Source organism: Equus quagga, chromosome 2 (genome assembly GCF_021613505.1).
Source record: "Equus quagga isolate Etosha38 chromosome 2, UCLA_HA_Equagga_1.0, whole genome shotgun sequence".
Taxonomy (NCBI): domain Eukaryota; kingdom Metazoa; phylum Chordata; class Mammalia; order Perissodactyla; family Equidae; genus Equus; species Equus quagga.
The window spans coordinates 105,191,728-105,213,643 of record NC_060268.1 but is presented as its reverse complement, the minus strand read 5'-3'; the positions used below and the strand labels follow the sequence as shown (position 1 = coordinate 105,213,643).

General features: G+C 35.9%; 1 protein-coding gene across 6 annotated transcripts in view; it reads right to left on the bottom strand.

Moving 5' to 3' along the window:
• The window catches only part of ZFAND4 (zinc finger AN1-type containing 4), a 102,686-nt gene that overhangs the window by 17,771 nt on the left and 62,999 nt on the right, over window positions 1–21,916 (bottom strand). For 4 of the 6 annotated variants that reach the window (XR_006886665.1, XM_046648656.1, XM_046648685.1 and 1 more), the window contains 4 exons: window positions 19,262–19,337; window positions 18,257–18,324; window positions 14,678–14,864; window positions 7,044–7,191 (listed from right to left, as the gene is read on the bottom strand). Coding sequence is in view for 5 of the 6 variants with exons in the window: in XM_046648656.1 (XP_046504612.1) it covers window positions 7,044–7,191; window positions 14,678–14,864; window positions 18,257–18,324; window positions 19,262–19,337 (479 nt within the window). In the remaining variant the exon portion in view is untranslated. Of the gene's footprint in view, window positions 1–7,043; window positions 7,192–14,677; window positions 14,865–16,253; window positions 16,322–18,256; window positions 18,325–19,261; window positions 19,338–21,916 lie in introns of those variants that run through there. The other 2 variants (XM_046648691.1, XM_046648666.1) reach the window with 2 other exon arrangements.

The following is a 21,916-nucleotide window of genomic DNA, read 5'->3' as shown; positions in this document are numbered from 1 at the left end:
CAGCTCCATCTGTCCTGCCAGGGTGGCCCCAGTGAAATGTGCCCAAGGACACATCTGGCCCATGTGCAAATCAGTTCCAACAGTCTTGCCAGGGCAGCCTCAGTGTGGTGCACCCCAGGACTCCCCTGGCCTTCACCCATGCCACCCCTGGCCAGCCTACTAAGGTGGCCCAGACACAGTGAACCTAAGGAATTCCCAGAATGCTCTTGTTCCAGCTCTATCAGCTTGCCAAAGCGATCCACCATATGCAGTCTACATAGGGGACACTCCTACACAAGGCCACTCATTCAGGATCAGGAGAGGTAGCTGTTTCACTTAATATATAGAAACAATCACAGAAAGTCAAACAAAATGAAGAGGCAGAGAAATATGTTCCAAATGAAAAAACAAGGTAAAATCCCAGAAAAAAACACTAATGAAATGGAGACAAGTAATTTACCTGATAAAGAGTTCCAAGTAATGGTCATAAAGATGCTCGCCAAACTCACCATAAGAATGGAGGAACACAGTGAGAACTTCAACAAAGAGTTAGAAAATGTAAGAAAGAACCAATCAAAGCTGAAGAATATAATAACTGAAATGAAAAATACACTAGAGGGAATCAACAACAGATTAGATGTTACAGAAGAATGGATCAGTGACCTGGAAGACAAAATAGTGGAAAGCACCCAATCAGAATAGCAAAAAGAATTTAAAAAAATGAGGATGGTTTAAGGGACCTCTGAGATGACATCAAACATACTAATATTTGGATTACAGATGTCCCAGAGGGAGAAGTGAGAAAGGGGTAGAAAACTTATTTGAAGAAATAATGGCTAAAAACTTCCCTAACCTAGGGAAAGAAACAGACATTCAGGTCCAGGAAGCAGAGAGAGTGGCAGACAAGATGAACTCAAAGAGTCTCACACCAAGACATATTACAATTAAAATGGCAAAAGTTAAAGATAAAGAAACAGTCTTAAAAGCAGTAAGAGAAAAACTAAAAGTCACATACAAGGAAACCCCCACAGGAGTATGAGCTGATTTTTCAGCAGAAACTTTGCACGCCAGAAGGGAATGGCAGGATATATTTAAAGTGTTGGAAGAGAAAAACTGACAAACATGAATACTCTACCCAGCAAGGTTATCATTCAGAATTGAAGGAGAGATAAAGAGTTTCCCACACAAGCAAACACTAAAGGAGTTCATCACCACAAAACTGGCCTTACAAGAAATGTTTAAGGGTCTGCTTTAAGCAGAAAAGAAAAGGCCATAACTAGAAATAAGAAAATATATGAAGGAAAAAAATCTCACTGGTAAAGGCAAATATTTACTAAAGGCAATGGATCAGCTACTTAAAAAGCTAGCATGAAAGTTAAAAGAAAAAAGTAGTAAAATCAAATATAACTTTGATAAGTAGTTAAGGGGCACACAAAATAAGAGGTAAAATATGATGTCAAAAACATAAAACATGGTGTGGGAGAGTAAAAATGTAGTGCTTTTAGAATGTGTTGAATTGAGCTATTATTACCTGAAAATAGACTGCTATATACGTATATATACACAGGTTGATATGTATGAACCTCATGATAACCATAAACCAAAAACCTACAATAGACATACAAAAAATAAAAAGAAACTCAAACATAACACTAAAGAAAACCACAAGGGAAAAAACCAAAAGAAGGAAAGAACAGAGAAGAACAACAAAAACAAGCAGAAAATAACTAATAAAATGGCAGTAAGTACATACCTATCAATAATTACTTTAAATGTAAGTGCACTAAATGCTCTAATCAAAAGACACAGGGTGGCTGAATGAATAAAAGAACAAGACCCATAAATATGCTGCCTACAAGAGATTCACTTCAAATCTACAGACACACAGAGTGAAAGTGAAGTGATGGAAAAAGATATTCCATGCAAATGGAAAACAAAGGAAAGCTGGGGTAGCAATACACATATCAGAAAAAACAGACTTTGAAACAAAGACTGTAACAAAAGACAAAGACCGGCATTACATAATGACAAAGGGGTCAATTCAACAGGAGGATATAACATTTGCAAATATTTATGCACCCAAATATATAAAGCAAATATTAACAGACATAAAGAGAGAAATTGGCAGGAATATAATAAGAGTACAGAATTTACTACCCCACTTACATCAATGGATAGATCATCCAGACAGAAAATCAATAAGGAAACAATGGCCTTAAATGACACATTAAACCAGATGAACTTAACAGATCTATAAAGAACATTCTACCCCAAAACTGCAGAATACACATTCTTTTCAACTGCACAGGGAACATTCTCCAAGATACATCATGTCAGGCCAAAAAGCAAGTCTAAATAAATTGAAGAAGACTGAAATCCTATCAACCATCTTTTTTACCAGAAAGGTATGAAACTAGAAATCAATTACAAGAAGAAAACTGGAAAAAACACAAACACGTGGAGACTAAACAACATGCTACTAACTAAACAATGGGTCAATGAAGAAATAAAGAGGAAATAAAAGATACCTTGAGACAAATGAAAATGGAAACAGAACTTTCCAAAAATCTGTGGGAAACAGAAAAAGCAGTTCTATGAGAGAAGTGCACAGTGATCTAGGCCTTCCTCAAGAAACAAGTAAAATCCCAAATAAACAATCTAACTTTACACCTAAAGGAACCAGAGAATGAAGAATAAACAAAGCCCAGAGTTAGGAGAAGGAAGGAAATAATAAAGATTAGAGTGGAAATAAATGAAATAGAGACTAAAAAAACAACAGAAAAGTCCAATGAAACTAAAAACTGGTTCTTTTAAAAGATAAACAAAAATCAATAAATCATTAGCCATATTCATCAAGGAAAAAAGAGAGAGGGTATAAATGAATAAAATCAGAAATGACAGAGAAGTTACAACTGACATTACAGAAATACAAAGGATCAAAGAGATTACTATGACCAATTATATGCCAACACATTGGAAAACCTAGAAGAAAGAGATAAATGCCTAGATACACACAACCTGACAAGACTGAATCATGAAGAAAAAGAAAATCTGAATAGACCAATTACAAGTAATGAAACAATCAGTAATTGAAAAACTCACAAAAAAGCAAAAGTCCAGGACCAGATGGCTTCACAGGTAAATTTTACCAAACATGGAAAGAAGTGTTAACCCATCTTTCTCAATTTATTCAAAAAAGCTGAAGAGGAGGGAACATTTCCTAACTCATTTTACAAAGCCAACATCACCCCTGATATCAAAACCAAATAAAGCCACCACAAAGAAAGAAAATTACAAGCCAACATCCATGATGAATATAGATGTAAAAATCCTCAAGAAAATGTTAGCAAACCAAAGTCAACAAGACATGAAAAAACTCATCCACCATGATCAAGAGGGATTTACTCCGGAGATGCAAAATTGTGGTTCAAATCCACAAATCAATCAACTTGATATACCACATTAACAAAATGAAGGATAAAAATTATATGATCATCTCAATAGATGCAGAAAAAGCATGTGACAAAATTCAACATCCATTTATGATAAAAACTCTCAAGAACGTAGGTATAGAGGGAACACACAGCAACATAATAAAGGCCATATATGACAATTCCATAGCTAACATCATACTCAACAGTAAACAGCTGTACTCTTTTCCTCTAAGACTAGGAACAAGATGCCCACTCTTGCCACTTTTATTAAACATAGTATTGGAAGTCCTAGTAACAGCAATTAGGCAAGAAAAAGAAATAAAGGCATTCAAATAGGAAAGGTGGAAGTAAAACTGTCAATATTTGCAGATAACATAATACTATATATAGAAAACCCTAAAGACTCCACCTAAAAACTATTAGAACTAATAGATAAATTCAGTATAGTTGCAGGATACAAAATTAATATACAGAAATTGGCTGCATTTCTATACACTAATACCGAGCTATCAGGGAGAGAAATTAAGAAAACAATTCCGTTTACAATTTGATCACAAAGAATAAAATATCTGGAAATAAATTTAACCAAGCAAACAAAAGATCTGTACTCTGAAAACTGTAGGACATGGATGAAAGAAATTGAAGACAACACAAATAAATGTAAAGATATACCATGCTCATGGACTGTAAGAATTAATATTGTTAAAATGTCCATACTACCCAAAGCAATGTACAGATTTAGTGCAATCTCCATCAAAATACCAAGAGCATTTTTCACAGAACCAGAACAAAAAGATCCTAAAATTTGTATAGAACCACAAAAGACCCTGAATAGCCAAACAATCTTGAGAAAGAAGAATAAAGCTGGAGGTATCATGCTCCCTGATTTCAAACTGTACTACAAAACTATAGTAATCAAAACAGTATGGTATTGGCATGAAAACAGATACATAGATCAATGGAACAGAGTAAGAAACCTGGAAATAAATCCATGCATATATGGTCAATTAATCTACAACAAAGGGGGCAAGAATATACAACGGCGAAAAGCAGTCTCTTCAATAAATGGTGCTGGGAAAACTGGAGAGCTACAGGCAAAAGAATGAAATTGGACCACTATCTTATGTCATATACAAAAATAAATTCGAAATGGATAAAGACTTGAATGTAAGACCTAAAACCATAAAACATAAGCAGTCAGCTCTTTGATATCAGTCTTAGCAATATTTTCTTGGACCAGCCTCCTCAGGCAAGGGCAATAAAAACAAAAATAAACAGGGGGCCAGCCTGGTGGTGTAGTGGTTCAGTTTGTGCACTCTGCTTTGGCGGCCCAGGGTTCACAGGTTCGGATCCCAGGCATGGACCCACACATTGCTCACTAAGCCATGCTGTGGTGGCATCCCACATACAAAAAATAGAGGAAGATTGGTACAGATGTTAGCTCAGTGATAATCTTCCTCACCAAAACTAAATAAATAAAAACATAAATATAAAAAATATATAAACATAAAATAAACAAATAGAAACAAATAGGATTACATCAAACTAAAACGCTCTTGCACAGCAAAGGAAACCATCAACAAAACAAAAAGGCAACCTACTGAATGGGAGAAGATATTTGCAAATCATACATCCCATAAGGGGTTAATAACCAAAATATATAAAGAAGTTACATAACTTAATATCAAAAATCAAACAATCCAATTAAAAAATAGAGGACTTAAATAGACATTTTTCCAAAGAAGACATACAGATGGCACATGAAAGGATGCTCAGTATCATGAACCATCAGGGAAATGCAAATCAAAACCACAATGCGATACCACATCACACCTGTCAGAATGGCTATTATCAAAAAGATAAAAAATAACAAGTGTTGGCAAGGATGTGGAGAAAAGAGAACTGTCACAGGGTGGGTGTATGTGTAGCTTTAGTTGTTTTTTAGTTGTGTTTTAGTTGTTTTAGTTTTGCAAAGTGTCTGAATTAATTTACACTCCCATCAGCAAAGTGACAGTTCCAGTTTGTGCCACATCCTCACCAATGCTCGATATTGTCAGTCTTTTTCATTTTAACCATTGTGGACTTTATAAGTCCATTCCTAGGTTCAGATAAAAGAGTGCATATGTCCACCAAAAATATGTATAAGAATGTTCAAAGCGGCTTTATTGATGAAAATCAAAAACTAGAAACAACCCAAATGTCTATCAAAAGGAGAAAAGAGAAACAAATTGATGTATAGTCATACAATGAAATAGTACACAGCAGTAAAAAAGAATGAACCGATACAGGCAGCACGAATGAATCTCAAAAGTATTATGTTCACACACAAAAAAAACAAAGAGTATATGCTATATGATTTCATTTATACGAAGTTCAAGAACAGGCAAAACTAATTCATGGCGACAAATGTAAGAATAGTTATTTCTGGGAGTGGGGAAAGGTAGGTACTGACTGGGCAAGGTTATAAGGAAACCCGGAGAGAAAGACAGGTCCTATTTTAATTTGGGTTGTACCTACATGAGTGTATATAAATGTAAAATTTTATCAAACGGTACATTAAAGACTTGTGAACTATATTATATTATATTTCAATAAAGGAACAGGGACGTGCTGTTAATAGAGTAAAAAAGCAAAGTAATAAATAGGGTGGAGATATATATATGACAAAAGACATATCCAGAATATACAAAGATCTCAAAAAAATCAGTAAGCAAAAAACATACAATTCAATGGAAAAATGGGGAAAAGATTTAAAAAGCTATTTTACAAAAAAGGATATCCAGGGCTGGCCCCGTGGCCGAGTGATTAAGTTCGCGTGCTCCGCTGCAGGTGGCCCAGTGTTTCACTGGTTCGAATCCTGGGCACAGACATGGCACTGCTCATCAAACCACGCTGAGGCAGGGTCCCACATGCCACAACTAGAAGGACCCACAACCAAGAATATACAACTATGTACCAGGAGGCTTTGGGGAGAAAAAGGAAAAAATAAAATCTTTGAAGAGAAAAAGGAAAAAAAAGGATATCCAAATAGCCAACAAACATATAAAAGGTGCTCAACTTCATCAGTCAGAGAAATGCAAATTAAAACCATAATGTGATGCCACTACGCATCAACCAGAATGACAAAAATTTAAAAAGGACCATACCAAATAGTGGCAAAAATACGTAAAAACTGCAACTCTCGTTCATTACTGAACAGAATGAAAATTGGCTCAATTATTTCGAAATCACTTTGAAAAACCAACAATATCTAGTAAAGCTGAACAAAAGCATACCCCTTATCAACACCCAAACATAGGAGATATCCTTAATAAGTAAATATTAGCGGAGTGTTTTAAAAAGTAATCATTACAAGATTAAGAATAGGTTATCTTCGTTATTCTTAGCTCTAGAACTACGAAATTTTAAAAAATCATGAGTTATTTTAAATACAGTATGATCACATTAAATGTGTTGCTGGCCTATAAAAAAACAATTCATCACTTTTAATATCTCAATAAATAACTGAGGCCAGACACTTGAAATGAATAACGCTTTATAATTGTTTTTTCAGTTACCAACAGACCTTAGTGCTGCAAGCCCTGCAGGGACAAACTAGAGAAAGGCCTGGCCGAGTGCCAACAGCTTCACCTTTTTGCTGAGATTCATGTTCTCCATCTTAGCCTTCAGCAGCTTCATCTTATTCATAGTTATTGAATTTTCAATTATCTGTTGCCCAGAAGGAGAAGGCTCAACTTCTTCATCCTCATCAGTGTACAAATTATACACAGAACCACCACTGCAAAGAAAACGAGAATTTCTATTGAGATGTGCTTGATACCTGCCCAATAACTAAAAATACTCTATGTGCAATAGAAATGACAGATGCTGCCAATGACAAAACAATAAATCTATCTTGTCAATGTAAATGTAAGGCAAATTTATCTCAAAAAGTATATTTCTTAGGAGAAAACAAATAAATGGGGATAAATATCACGATCTAGCATTACTGAAAATTTAGTACAGCTGAGCTTTTCTGAAGTCAGTATACCATAAGTGAAGAGCTTTTGGCACCTGTTGTATCATTCCCTTAGAAGCAAAATCCATTTCCACAAGAATTTTCTGATTCCATTTTATCCACCATGGCTGATAATTGTGAAACCTAGATCATAGGCTGATCAGATTTCCACTAACCAGAATGAAAAAGAAATTGATGCAGAAGAAAGTGCAGATTTTTATTCACCCTGAGAGGATTCTCACTAAAAAGGGAACTCATCCATAGGTGTCATCAGAACATTTTCTGTTCTTAAAAAACAACAACAAAAAAATAAGGATAACGAGACTTTTTTCAGTGTGTTGGAAATGTAGCCACCTAGAATACATAGATTTTAAAATGAAAAGAGACACTTCGGTCCAGTCGTGACACAAATTACTAAACATGGAAAACATTTCAATTACTGGTCCATCACCATGACATTTATTCATACCTTAACATAATTAGGTTTGGAGCCCCTTCTCTTTGACTGCATAAGATAATGGCACTTACCACACTATCATCACCTTTATACTTACATGTCTATCTTTCCTTCTTACTGTCCCATATGTTAGCAAGTTGAAAGCACATATTAGGCCTTACCCATATTCCTAGTCTTAGCACCTGGCATTGTGCTTAGCACGTACGCAATAAATGTTTGTTGAACTGAACACAAACATTATTGAAATTTCATTCAGCTTTTTCAATAATGGGAAAATTAGAATGGTAAGGGTTTGAAAGAAAAATGAGCTCAGCATATTTGAAAAATGACTAAAATTTTAAATAGAGCAGATTAAGAATGTGTATTAGTTACCATGACTGACTGACTTATAGGAAAACCGAAGTATGTATCTATGCTAAAGAAGTATGAAGGTTAATAAGATTTCAATATGGCTGTAAGAAACGGAAACAATTTAGGATGGCCTTAATAGGGCATATTCCATAACATTTCTGAAGCACATACTATCACCACACAAAGGTCAAGGAGAGAGTAGATAGCCTCACTCCTAAATTTTACAAGGTGAACTGATGATATTTTGAAATCGTGGGTTAATTACACACAGAGTCAGCATGGGTATCAGAAAACAATGGCAGGAATTGGTCTCCATAACCAATTTAGTCCCTAGTGGCTGACTCGTGGCCATCAGTCCTACTGTTGTAGATGCCTACCACAGCATGAAAATTGATATACCGAGATTAGCTTTGCTACCATTTACTGAATGCCTACTCTGCCAGGCACTTTCCACATATTATTTCTAATCCTCACAAAAACTATATAAGGTGATATTATATCCCATTTTATAAATGAAGAAACTGCAGTTGAGAGAGGTTAACTGATTTTGTTCAAGACCAGACGGCTAGTAAATAGTGGACCTAAAATTTAAATCTCCCATCTGTCTGGTTCCAAAGTCTGTTCTCTACAGCACCTCCTGGTGCTTTCCCAGGGACCAAACAACAGACCTTACTTAGTACCCAAATAAGTGACAGAACTATAGTACATGAAGGCTCTTGTCTTGAGATTACCTATATCTGAAAAGGAGGGCTGAGTGAAGATTTTTGCCAGTTCACTCTTGGAGTTGGAAAAAATGATTCAAGTATATACTCTCTATGCTTGGTTACCTTGAAATATTTTAACTCTGAGTACTTCTCTGTTATATCCTGTGGTATTTTAACTTTAAGTACCCATGCTGAATACTGAAAGAGGTTTCTGACTCAACATTCCTGATATAAAAAACTGATTCTTTACTGCCTTCCCACGGAGAACAGTGTGTGTGTGTGTGTGTGTGCGCACATGTGTGTATATATGTACACAAAAAAGTACAATCGTGATAAATATTTCATTTGACGCATTTTAAAGGATAAAAAACACTTTTAAATTCACCTAATTTTTTCAAAGAATCACATCATTGTGTTTTCTCTCACAAAGCATAAACTCATGAGATCAGTTAGAAGCCAACCACAAATTTTCTCTAAATGGAAAGATGTTATCAGACTAGGATAACATAGTAATTTATAAACTTAATCCAAAAATATCCTTCTTTATATTTAAATATTCTAAATATTTTCTTGAATTTCTAAATATTTTCTTGAATGCTACATTCAACTTTTTATAAACCTTTTAATCTAATAATATGATTAAAGAATAAGAGATGGGCAAATGTCGTATTTATTTCAACATGACCATTGTTCATCCCAAAGCCAAGTCTTCATGTGACTTTCACAGACAAGTTACCATTTAATTAAGTCTTAAATGCCTCCTTTTATTTCTTTCCACTTATAAAAGCAGTAAGGTGGCAGAATTAACTAAAAAGATTTGAGACTAAAAATGACTGATACTAGATTTTGTATCAGAATGAATCAAATAAGCACCCAATTCTCAATGTTTCTTCTTAGAGAAGGAATTAGCAAACTACGGCCACAGGCCAAATTCAGTCCGCCATTTATTTACGTGGCCCATAAGCTAAGAATGGTTTCCACACTTTCAAATGTTTGAAAAAAATCAAAATAATAATCCTTTATAAAATTTGAAAATTACATGAAATTCAAATTTGTGTCCATAAGTAGGAAGTTTTATTGGAACACGGCCACACTCACTTGATCACATACTGCTTATGGCTACATTTGCACTACACTGGCAAGAGCTAAGTAGCCACAACAGCGATTGTATATGGCTCTCTCACTGGTTTGCACTATGGCTTGGCACAGTACAAATCATAGCGGCACAGCCATACTTCAACAGTATTTTGAGTGCCACGTGTATCACTGTACCATGACAGGTTTTTTTTTATTACCAATATATTACCCAACATATCAACACAAGAGTGGACTTGGAAAGTTGCAGTTTTAAGGCAGAGCAGAGAGTGGATTATTCTGTTATCTATTAAATAGCAAAGCATTGTGTTATTATGCAATGACACTACAGCTGTGCTAAGAAAAACAACGTATTTGGACATTACCAGACTAAAGACTCATCACAATACTCTCAACTTGCAGGTCAGAAAAATTAGAAAATTTTAAATAAAAAATGAAAATGAGACTGCAACCAAAATAAGTTTCTGAGTGGCTTATTTACTAGCCATGGAAGGAAATCTGCTTACCAATAGTGAATTAATTAAACCATGTTTAATCATAGCAGTTGAAGAAATGTGTCCCGAGAAAATAAACTTGTTTAGAGACTACTCCTTCAGCAAGAACAATTTCTCGAAGATTTGACAACATAGGAATCAACATCAATAATAAATTAAAAAAGAAGACAAATGGCAAAAATAACCAAAACAAAAAGTGACAAATGTTAGAGGTTGTGGAGAAAAAGGAACCCTCATCCACTGTTGGTGTGAATGCAAACTGGTGTAGCCGCTATGGAAAACAGTATGGAAATTTCTCAAAAAATTAAAAATAGAAATACCATATGACCCAGCTATCCCACTACTGGGTATCTATCCAAAGAACTCGAAATCAGCCATTCCAAAAATCCCATACACCCCTATGTTCATCGCAGCATTATTTACAATAGCCAAGACGTGGAAGCAACCTAAGTGCCCATCAACTGATGATTGGATAAAGAAGATATGGTATATATACACAATGGAATACTACTCCGCCCTAAAAAAGGATAAAATTGTCCCATTCACAACAACATGGATGGACCTTGAGGGTACTATGTTAAGTGAAATAAGCCAGATAGAGAAAGATGAACTCTGTATGACTCCACTCATAGGTGGAAGTTAAACATATAGACAAAGAGAACAGATTGGTGGTTACCAGGGGAAGGGGGGGTGAGGGGAGGCCACAAATGGTGAAGGGATGCACCTACAACATGATCAACAATAAGGTACAACTGAAATTTCACAAGGTTGTAAACTATCATAATCTTAATAAAAAGTTAAAAAAAAAAGACGACAAATGACTGGGAGTCGTTTTCCTTGGCTTTTGATGAGTCAACATAAATTATCGATACTGTTAGGTTGTTTTTGTTTATTCAGGGCATCAATACCAAGTTTGAAGTGACTGAAGAACTAGCTCCGATGAACAGTCTGCATAAAACAACTACAGGTAAGAATATTTTCAAAGAAGTTCCTAAAAGACTAATTCAGTACAACTTGAATCTGCTACAACTGATGGAGTAAAAAAAATGTGTGGATCAGAAAAAAAGTTTAGTTGGACAAATTTAAAAAGCTAATGAAATTGTAAAGTGTTTAAAGCTATAGTTATTGTATTATTCATCAGCAGGTATTGTGCAGTAAATATCTGAATCCATCGTGTATTATCGAACCAGTAGTGTCAACGGTAAACTTCATTTGTCTCATGTACTTAACCATTGGTTCAAATGGCACAGCAGTAAGCAGTTTTATTGTGATTTGTTTTTTTTTAGCTCAGGGCTGACATTGAATTTTTCTGAATGAGAAGAACCCCCCCTCAACTGCTACTGTCAAACACTAAATGCCTTTGGAAATTAGTTTTTGCTGTATATTTGATGATGTTTCTTAATGAATTCTGCTTAAAATTAAAGGCAAAACAGTACTTACATGAGAAACTTATACTGCAGTAATGTCATTTTGACAACACCTAGCATTACTTTGAATCACATGGAATGGCACACTTTCAAAAGTTAAAAATGAAGTGAGATCTCCATTCCCACACAAATTTCCAGCACATATTTCCCAAACTCAAAGTATACTCCCAGCAGCGTTTTCATACCTCGTTGTGAGTTAAAAGAAATCTCCATATTTCAAAATCTATTTAAACGTTTAATTGAGGAGTTCCACCTATCTTCAACTGGACACGATTAATCTGCAACGTAATGACATGCTAAATGCAAAAAGCAAGAGAAGACTCTAATACAATTCTATAAATGCCTTCCAAGTGATGGACATGCTCAGTTAAAAGCATAAGCTCGTGGACTGACATCAGTATTTGACAGTACCTGTCTGTGTGAAAAGAAATTTTCAAATATAAAATACATAAAATCTCATTACAGAGCAATATTAACAGATGAACTTTTGCAAATGATTTGCAAATTTGAAACGCAACAGTAGCTTTCAACCCCCAGTAAGTAAAATATTACTCCCACAAAAAAGAATTCCATTCTTCTCATTAGTAGACCTGATTTATACACACAGACACTCAAAAGTATTCAATTATTATTATTTTGAATTTTGTCAATAAAAATTTTGTGGAAATTTGTTTTCTCTCTTATTATGTAAATACCTACACAGTATCTTTGATTTTATCTCTTGGCCTAAAAATCCTCAAGTGGCTACCATCTGGCTCTTTACAGAAAAAGCTTGCTGCCCTCTGTTGTAGAGTAAGAAAGCCTCTCCTAAAAAAGGCAAGATAAATGTTCTTCAAGGTATCACCAGAGAAAATTTTCTAGCCCCCCTTTCTCATTCACCCTATCCCTTGTCCATTTCTGGTAGGTAAATAGAAAGGAAAAGAAAAATTTAAAAATTATCTTGAGAGGAATAATAACCAGCGATATTTGGGCTACGTCTTAACCACAAATAGAAGTTGGCTGGGGAGAAAATGGAGTAAAAGGAGGAAAAGACATTTCAAGCAAAGGGAAAAAGATGTGCAAAAACATGGCATAATGAAAGAGACCTTAAAAATTGATGATGACAGGTTGTAAAGGGCCTTCCATGCTAAGCTAAGGAGCTCAGGTTTTCTTCCTTAAGAAAGAGGAACCAACAGTGGATGTGCTAAGGAAGAAAACCAAAATGACAGTGAAGCTGGCACATGGAGAGAGTGGTGTGAAAAATTCTATCCATGGTCCAAGTGAGGGACACTGGACTAAGGCTGCAGCCCTCACCGCTCCCTCTTCTCTACTTCTAGCCCACACGTTTATGCCACTTTTGAAGTGCTAACCAGATCCTGACACATTCAAGTCAACATCCATTTGTCACCATCTGCTCTCTGTGGCCACAAAGAAAGGGTCTGACCTTTTGTTCCACATAACACTCTGTGGTGGGGAGAATCCTAAAGCAGCCCCCAATCCCCAATCCCCGGTGCTCACATCCTGGATATTCTCCTACCCTTGAGCTTGGGCATGACCTATGACTTGCTTCTAGCCAACAGAATATGGCACAGGTAAAGGGATCCTGCAGATGTAATTTAGGCCCCAAATCAGTTGATTCTGAGTTAATCAAAAGGGAGCTGAAGGGAGCCTCTAGCCAACAGCCAGCAAAAAATCAGGGCTCTCAGTCATACAACCGCCAGGAAATGAATTATGCCAACAACCTGAATGAGCTTGAAAGTAGATTCTCTTCCCCAGTTAGGCCTCCAGATAGGAGTGCACCTTTGCCAAAACCTTGAGTGCAGCTTTGTGGGACGAGCAGAGCATCCAGCTACACTGTTCCTGATGCATAGAAACTGTTCTCCAGACTCTAAGTTATTTTTTCTCTGAATGGTTTTGCCACTAGCTTTTTCTATTGTGGGATTAAATTTAGTTATCTGTAATATCTTTCCTTCCTTTGTCTGCTTGGCAAACTCTTACTCTTCTTTTAAGGTTGCTAATTCTCAGAGGTTGTCCCTAACTCCTCACCTTTCAGGCAAAATGAAGGCCCTCTCATCTGGTTTTCCAGAGATGTTGCTATCTCTTTATAACAACTGCCGACATTATATCACAGACACTATTTTAGCAGATTGCATGCTCCACGAACGAAGGGATGATTATCTTTATAACTCAGTGCCTGGTGCAGGGACTGTCTATAAATGTCCAGTAAATGTTTAGTGACTTAAAGGGAAAGGAGATAACAGAATCATAGTAAGGGGGACCTTGTCTAATTCCTTAATTGTTCTACGGCCTAGCTAAGTCCCTTGAAGTTGTTTCCCTCAGATTTTAGAAGCAATATAACAACTCCTTCCCCTTTTAGAGAGTAGGAAAACAAGACTAGAAAAGTAAAGAGATTTATCTACTTTTAAGGAGCCGAGTTAAATTTTGAAAAAAGATAGCAATTTTAGGTTTAACACTTTCTATTACGCCAAGGTTATAAAATAACACACTATTACAATAAGACTCCCTACTCCATAAGAAATTTCAGTTTTAGAAATTACTCTCTAAGTATCAATCATATGAAGGACAATTTCAAAATTACATACCTGGGGCAAGGGGCATGGGGTAAATGCAAGAAATTTAGTCAGTCTTGTGAATATAGTAAGATTATTTTGACAACATAACGTAAGCATAAGGTTTATGGAATGTATCATACAACGTTCTCCTTTTCTAAGTGAGACATGCAAATGAAAACCTATTTACCTTAAAGATTCAGATAATGGTGTTAAAGTGCCATCTCCCCTATCTACTACACGAAAGAAATTCAATTGATCTCCTTCTCGGTATACCAAAAATGTAACTTTTTTGTTGCAGGAGGTCTTCTCCCAGACCTCATCTCGACTGGAATCCATGTACTCAGCCATCTCCCTAAGTGGATCTTCCATAGGAACTATAAATGGAAAAATTGATAAACAAGCTTTCAATTTATATCACGTTTTATGCATATTGGTACAGTGACAGAACATAATGTGCTGAATTTGAACAACCACCCTGTGCATACAATACATACATGATATTCTTCAAATAAGTTTCTGGTCTTTTTATAGTTAATACAGCATTCTCTATGTTGTATTAATATGAAAGAAATAAAATGCATTATTATGATGTTATGTGCAAAGACAGGGCTTAACCAAATATATGAGGTTTCTCCTGTGCCACTAGTCTATTTGTGGATTCTGTGACATAAGCATCTATGATTATTTTCACTTTACACCTTCTGCTTCCTATATTTTCCAATACTGGTTCCAAGAATCAATAATTAAAAAGCACTATAAATGCCACTTACTTTAGATTAAACAATAAACACACACACACATAATTGGGAGACACGTTAGAAATTAGAAGCAAGTGAATTCCTCTTTGTCTTTCTGGTTTTATATAAAGGTCAATTCTTCTTGGAGCTGTTTCTTGATGTGAAGTTAGGTAGTAAAAGTACACAATAACTCAGAACACAAAGGGGCCACTTAGTGTACTCAAACTGCAATGTGTGCCGTGGTTAGCATGTTGTTTCTTGAAAGCATCCTCCCAGGATCCCAACTGTCCTGGTATGTATCCACACGTCCAGTCAGAGCACAAGGACCAGGGCAAAGCCCCCAGTAGTGGTAGGCTCTAGCTGCCTGGAGTTGTCTTCAAGTTTGAATAATATTGCAGCCATCATTACAACCCACTCTTGTCCACAGCAGCCACAGATTCTGCTCCTGTGGTGGAAATGGGCCTCAAGAGATTGCCGACTCATAGGGTGAATGTTCTAAACGCCCCTGAACCCAAGATTTGGGAGTCCAAATAATGGTTACAAGGGAAAAAAAGTTTGCTCCCAAAGACATTCTCATATCAAGCTGCAGAAACAGTCGCTCTTTCCTAAAAGAGGCGACAATTTCTCAAACTCCATACCTGTCATTCAAGTAGCTTATACGTTAACAGAATCCAGTGCTGTACTACCCTGTAAAAAGTCATAGCGATAAGAAATACGAAACTCTGAAAGTAACAAAGTAAAAACATCAAAAATGTTCCCATATCCTAAACTCAATTTCACCACTACTAAAACACAAAAACTTTAGAAATTATAAGATTTAGTTTAGTTTATAAAAATATTTGGATGTTTTGATCGACTCTTTCATAGGCATAAGATATGTAAATATTAAAAGACATTTTTAAAACAAATTCTTGCCATTTTTAAGTTAATGCTACACTTTCCACATTACATTAATAAGAAATAAAAACTATGCTACTGCCATTACTAAAGCCACATGAAAGACTTGCTTAAACCAACAAAGCAGACCTTACTTACGGAGCCACTGGGACAGAAGACATATATGCACATGTGTGTGTGCAGGTACACACGTTCTCCTAACAGAAAAATCATTTAGATTTCTTCAGGTACAAAACATTTTATATATAGTTTAGGATAAAGTTAGTTTTAGAAAGTATTTTCTATGCTGTTTTGATACTGGTTCATTCATAAATAATTTTAAAAGCTAAATATTGCTGGAACTCACATGATAAAGGCACTTTCTAAATCATAATTTTCAAGTACAACTAAATAAATATGGTTTCTCAAATACAATATGGAAAAGTTCTACATCTGGGTACGGTTTTTCTTTTCCACAAAGTTTTCAATGATGTAAGGCAGACAACAGTAAACTTTTAATTTTAAGGACGTTGATTTAAAACAAGCAAAATTATTAAAAACTCAATTTAAAATATCAAAAAACAGACAAGTTCTAGACATGGATTTTTCAATTCACAAACAAGGCACAGGAAGTTGTAGGGAAAGAAAAGTATTACACAGCTTCAACTACCAAAACATAAGGATGCCCTGCATTTTCATTTTTTTAAAAAAGTAAAAAGAAACCCATATATTTTTAACTCAGAATCTGTAACACTTACACTCCTCCTCATAAATATAAAATAATTTGAGTCCTAGTAAGAAAAGTAGGGGTTCTGATTAAATGCCCTGGTTTAAGGATAATACTATACACAAAATAACCAACTTTCAAAAATATAATACAAGGGAACTCACATGTCATTAAACACTATATAACTCCATCTTACTATAATGGCTCAGTAAACACTTTAGGGTCCTTGCACTACCATTAGAACCAGTACTGTAAACATCACCTTATGTCACATAAGTGACAATTAACAGCAAGTCCCTGATATGAGGAGTGCTAGTTCATCAGTTCTAACATTATCTTTGTTTTTTTAACCTATTCAAAACAGTGCAACAGCCAAGTAACCTATCTCACGAACTCCTCTTCAAGTTGCTAGGAAAAAGAGAGTAATAACCCTATCTTCTAACCAAAATTATGAAGCATAGAGATAAAAATCTGACTTGTGGAAGTAAGCCAGCAGAGGAATTAATACTTAAGCTTCAGTTTAGAGGTTAGTGGAGGATCAAACAATTTTTAAGGCCTTCCCCAAAATGAGGCCCACAGAGCAGAACTGCTCTGAGCAGTCTCAGGATGCCTCTCCTTGGTGGGGATTCATGTGACATACCTGAATCAGGGACCAGTGTGAACACAACCAGTTCTCCCATGCTTAGAGCTTTCTTGCTAATTAGTCTTTGCTCACATCCTCTTCTCCGAGGGCCCTTCCACACCTGTCCTCCCAGTACCCTACTTCTAGACTCTCACACTACCCTATTCCCCCCATAGCACTTATGACTACTTGAAATGATGTCGATTCTCTAACGTTTACTGTGGGCACTATCATGAAGCAGGGACTTCTTCTCCCATGGAACACTGCACTGAACATCTAGTAAATGCTCAAAATGTATTTGCTGAATGAATGAACAGACTTCCAGAGACCATTCACATCCTGAAAAAGGGTTCAACAGGGCAATGATGATATCCATGAAACTCAAATGCATCACAAACCAGGCTAACAGGCATCTTTGGGATTTTCTGTAAGCATCATTGCCCCAGGAGATGAAGACTCAGTGGATAAAAAAAAAGCAACAAGACTGGTATGAACCTACACAAAATGATAACAACATAATATTCATACTATGCTATCCCATTTTCATTCCCTATACTGGTGAGGTTTATTTTTAAATCTCCCTGAATTGAATCAGGAATCAAGAGATTTTCTGGAATATGACTTCCTGCCTCTGTGCATTCAGGCTTTAAAGAACAATGCCTAGAGAAACAAATGTGGTTCTTCCAAGAGCTAATAGCAGAAAGAGAACCTGGCTAAAACTTGAAGCTATAAAAACACCAACTGGCTTGGGCCAATTACTATTGTCAAATTGCTTTAATATACATAATTTTAACATATGCCTACCTCTTCTAGTATTTATAGGTCCGCCACGCATAGCCAATACCAGCTTCAAGGTACAACCTTCTGAAATGCTGTGGATAGTTAACACAAAAATAAACCACAATCATCAAAATGCATTCAGTGTTAAATATATGCATAATTATGTGCTGGTTTATCAAGCATAGTGCCTACCCTATGAAATACAAAAAAAGATACAGCAATGTGCATAAATATAAATATTAACTTATTTACATGTATAAATAATGAGAGTAAAGAAGTTTTCATAATCCTTAATATGACATGAAATCTCAGAATAAAAGTACTGCAAAGGACCTCGGAGAGGTCTAGCCTTTTCATTTCACATGTAAGGAACAAGAGGCCCTAAGAACAAGAGAAGCTTGTCCAAGACCCACAGTGTTGGAAAATAGCAGATCTATTTAATAAAACAGAAAAGTAGCAACTCCACAAGGTCTCCTGATTCCCAGTGCTCTTCCAGCTATTCCACATTGCCTCTGACCCTTTTGTTCTTTAAGAGTAACAAATTACGTGAAAGAAGGGAGAAAGACAAAGGGTCAGACACTGTATCTGCTATGACCGGTGCTCACAGCGTCACTTAGCAACAGAAGAAGGGCTGAATGAAAAATGAAAGGCTTGGTGAAGAACAATACTGTCTCACCCAAAACTCCTGTGAAAATGCAAAGAAAAGGAATGTAGCCAGGTGAGAATGGGTCAATATTCAAAAAAAGGAGTAAGGAAGGCAAGATCAGAAGAGGAAGATCTAAAAAGGCAGGGGATAAATAGCTGGGCATGAATAATGAAAAGGTAGAACAAAGAAATGGAGGACAAAGATCAAGCAGTATGGGGTACTGAGCCAACACATCTCGAAGTTTGGGTTTTACACTGAAATCCAGGGATCAGAACTATTCAGAAGAAGAAGAGACACGATCTAAGGATTCAGAAGAAAAACACTATCTTATGGAGTCGTAATACTGAGCATCTATAAAACAGCTAATAAGCAATTATACTCACTTGTAATCATTCAAGCAATATTCATCTTCAAGTTCCATGTTATTCCAAATTAAGTGCTGCTGACAGATGGGAATACCTTAGGGGAAGGTTATAAAAAAAAAATAGTTAAAAATTCAACAAGAACCTTCGAAAGAGTATGATACAAAGCTATTTTATTAAAGAACTAATAACAATAAATTAAACACACTTCTAAACTGAGTGCTGGGTGCTCAAATTTACCTTTTCATTATTTATCTTTTCATTATAAAGTTTACAGAATCATAGGTAAAAGGCATGGCTAAAGGCATATGTAGTCCAATCTACTTGCTTTAAAGAAACCAGTATGTTAGCTCAGAGAAAATCTTCTTCAGCAAAAAAACCCTCTCTGGCCTTGAAACAAAGTATGACATTAGGGAACCCATTAAAAAACAAGATATCATGAAAACAGCCCTGAAGAGTTTAAGATTTAAGGCCTAGAAGACAGTTCTAAATGCTGCAAAGTAGTCCTCATTCAGTTATATTCAGGGTTAAAAGTATATTATGGGAGAGAGGGGTGTGAGGTGGGAGGGGGTTTAAAATGTACAAACTCCCAGACATAAAATAAGTCATGGGGGTGTAATGTACAACATGGGGACTCTAGTTAATAATACTGTGTTGTGTATCTGAAAGTTGCTAAGAGAGTAGAACTTAAAAATTTTCATCACAAGAAAAAAGAATTTTGTAACTATGTATGGTGATGGATGTTAACTAGACTTACTGGGATCATTTCACAATATATGCAAATATCAAATCATTATGTTGTACATCTGAAACTAATAGGTCAATTATATCTAAATTAAAAAATACGAAAGATTTAATTTAGTTTACTGTCCTGAGGGGCTTATATTCTAAAAATTTGTTCCCTGAGTGACATGCCCACTTGGAATAATGATTATTTATATGTGAGTTTATTTAGTGATTAAGATGGCATCTTTCATCTCTCTTCTGAATGGAAAGGCCAATAATCTTGAAAAAGGGCAGAAAATATAATTTCCAATTAAAAAACATTAATACATCAGAAAATTCCCTCAATTTCAGTGTCTGTATGTAATTATAGTTCATTATTGTATATTAACATGCTTTTTTGTAGAGCCGGGACACTAACTACAGAATAAGTCAATCTTGAAAAAAAAAGGATACTATGGACAATTTTCTAAGGCAGAAAATTATGGTCTACAACACACTTTCTTTACATTTCTGAGATGTTAAAGGAATATTAGGCAGAATTCCATACTCCAGCATAATTAACTTCTTTTTTCTTTTGCAAATTGCACATTTGAATGTCCCAAGAAAGTCTGGACTATACTAGCCAGAGAATGACCATTATCTACTCAACAGAACATTTAACGGACACTGATATTGATGAAAACATTTTTCAAATATCTTACATACTGCCTTCTGAAATTACTTTTGCTTATGACACTACAAAATAAGTTGACTAGAATAATAACAGTAGGTGGTGTATGTGTTAGCATTTATTATTATAAGCCACGCATTGCTGTAAGTGTTTGACCTGTGTTATCATAATTCAACTACAACAACAATCTCGTGAAGTGGGCATCAATATTATGCTCATTTCACAGGTAATAAAACTGAAATACTGAGAGATTCACTGACACACAGAGAGCATGCGGATTGGAGATGTGAAGCCTCAGCAGGTTCACTGCAGAGACTGCACTCTCAACCTTTATGCTAATCAGTCTCTAGAAAATCAGCCTCCATAAAGCACAAGTAGCTATCTGGGGGATATGTTTCAGTAGTGTTGCCTGTTAGTAGACCTGAATGTCTACTAAATGTTCAACAAATGCTCCAAAAGATCATAATGGAATACAGCCCACAGGCATTCAGCGAGGACCAGGGGCACGGGGGTAGATACGTATATCTACCATATATCTCCTGAATGGAAAAACTCTCTTCTTTTGCTTCCAGCTAAAAAAGAACGCCAGTAAGGAAAGGCTTTTAAGCTAGAAATTATTACATGTTAAAAGTATTTTAACATTTAAAAAAATATTGAGATGTGCCTAGGTCATCTTTTCAACCAAAATTATACGATTCTGGGGCCAGCCGGTGGCACAGCGGTAAAGTTCATGTGCTCCACTTCAGCGGCATGGGGTTTGCAGGTTCAGATCCTGGGCACGGCCCTAGCACCTGCTCGTCAAGCCATGCTGGTGCCATCCCACATAAAATAGAGGAAGACTGGCACAGATATTAGCTCAGGGCCAATCTTCCTCACACAAAAAAGAAAAAAAAATATAGGATTCCATTAGCATAACTAGATAAAGCAATTTGGGCAGGTAATACCATGTGTACATTCAACCAACACTGTACAGCATTATTCTATAATGCAAATTTTAGAACTGGACTGAAGACAGTAACACCACTGCTTAGCCACAACTCTTGTAATCACTTTTAATGAACTTAGCCATCATTTAGCAGGCAAAAAAAAAATAGAAGGTTGGCAGGCAAGACAGGGTGGCAAGAAGCATTAAGACTGAGCCATGGTCCTGATGGCTACCTAAGTTGCTAGATGACTTTAAGGAGGTCATCAACCTCTCGGAGTCTTACCGTCCTCTCTTGCGCATTAAAAAAGACTAGGGTTTCTACCACGCATACTTTTATAATCTCAAATATATAACG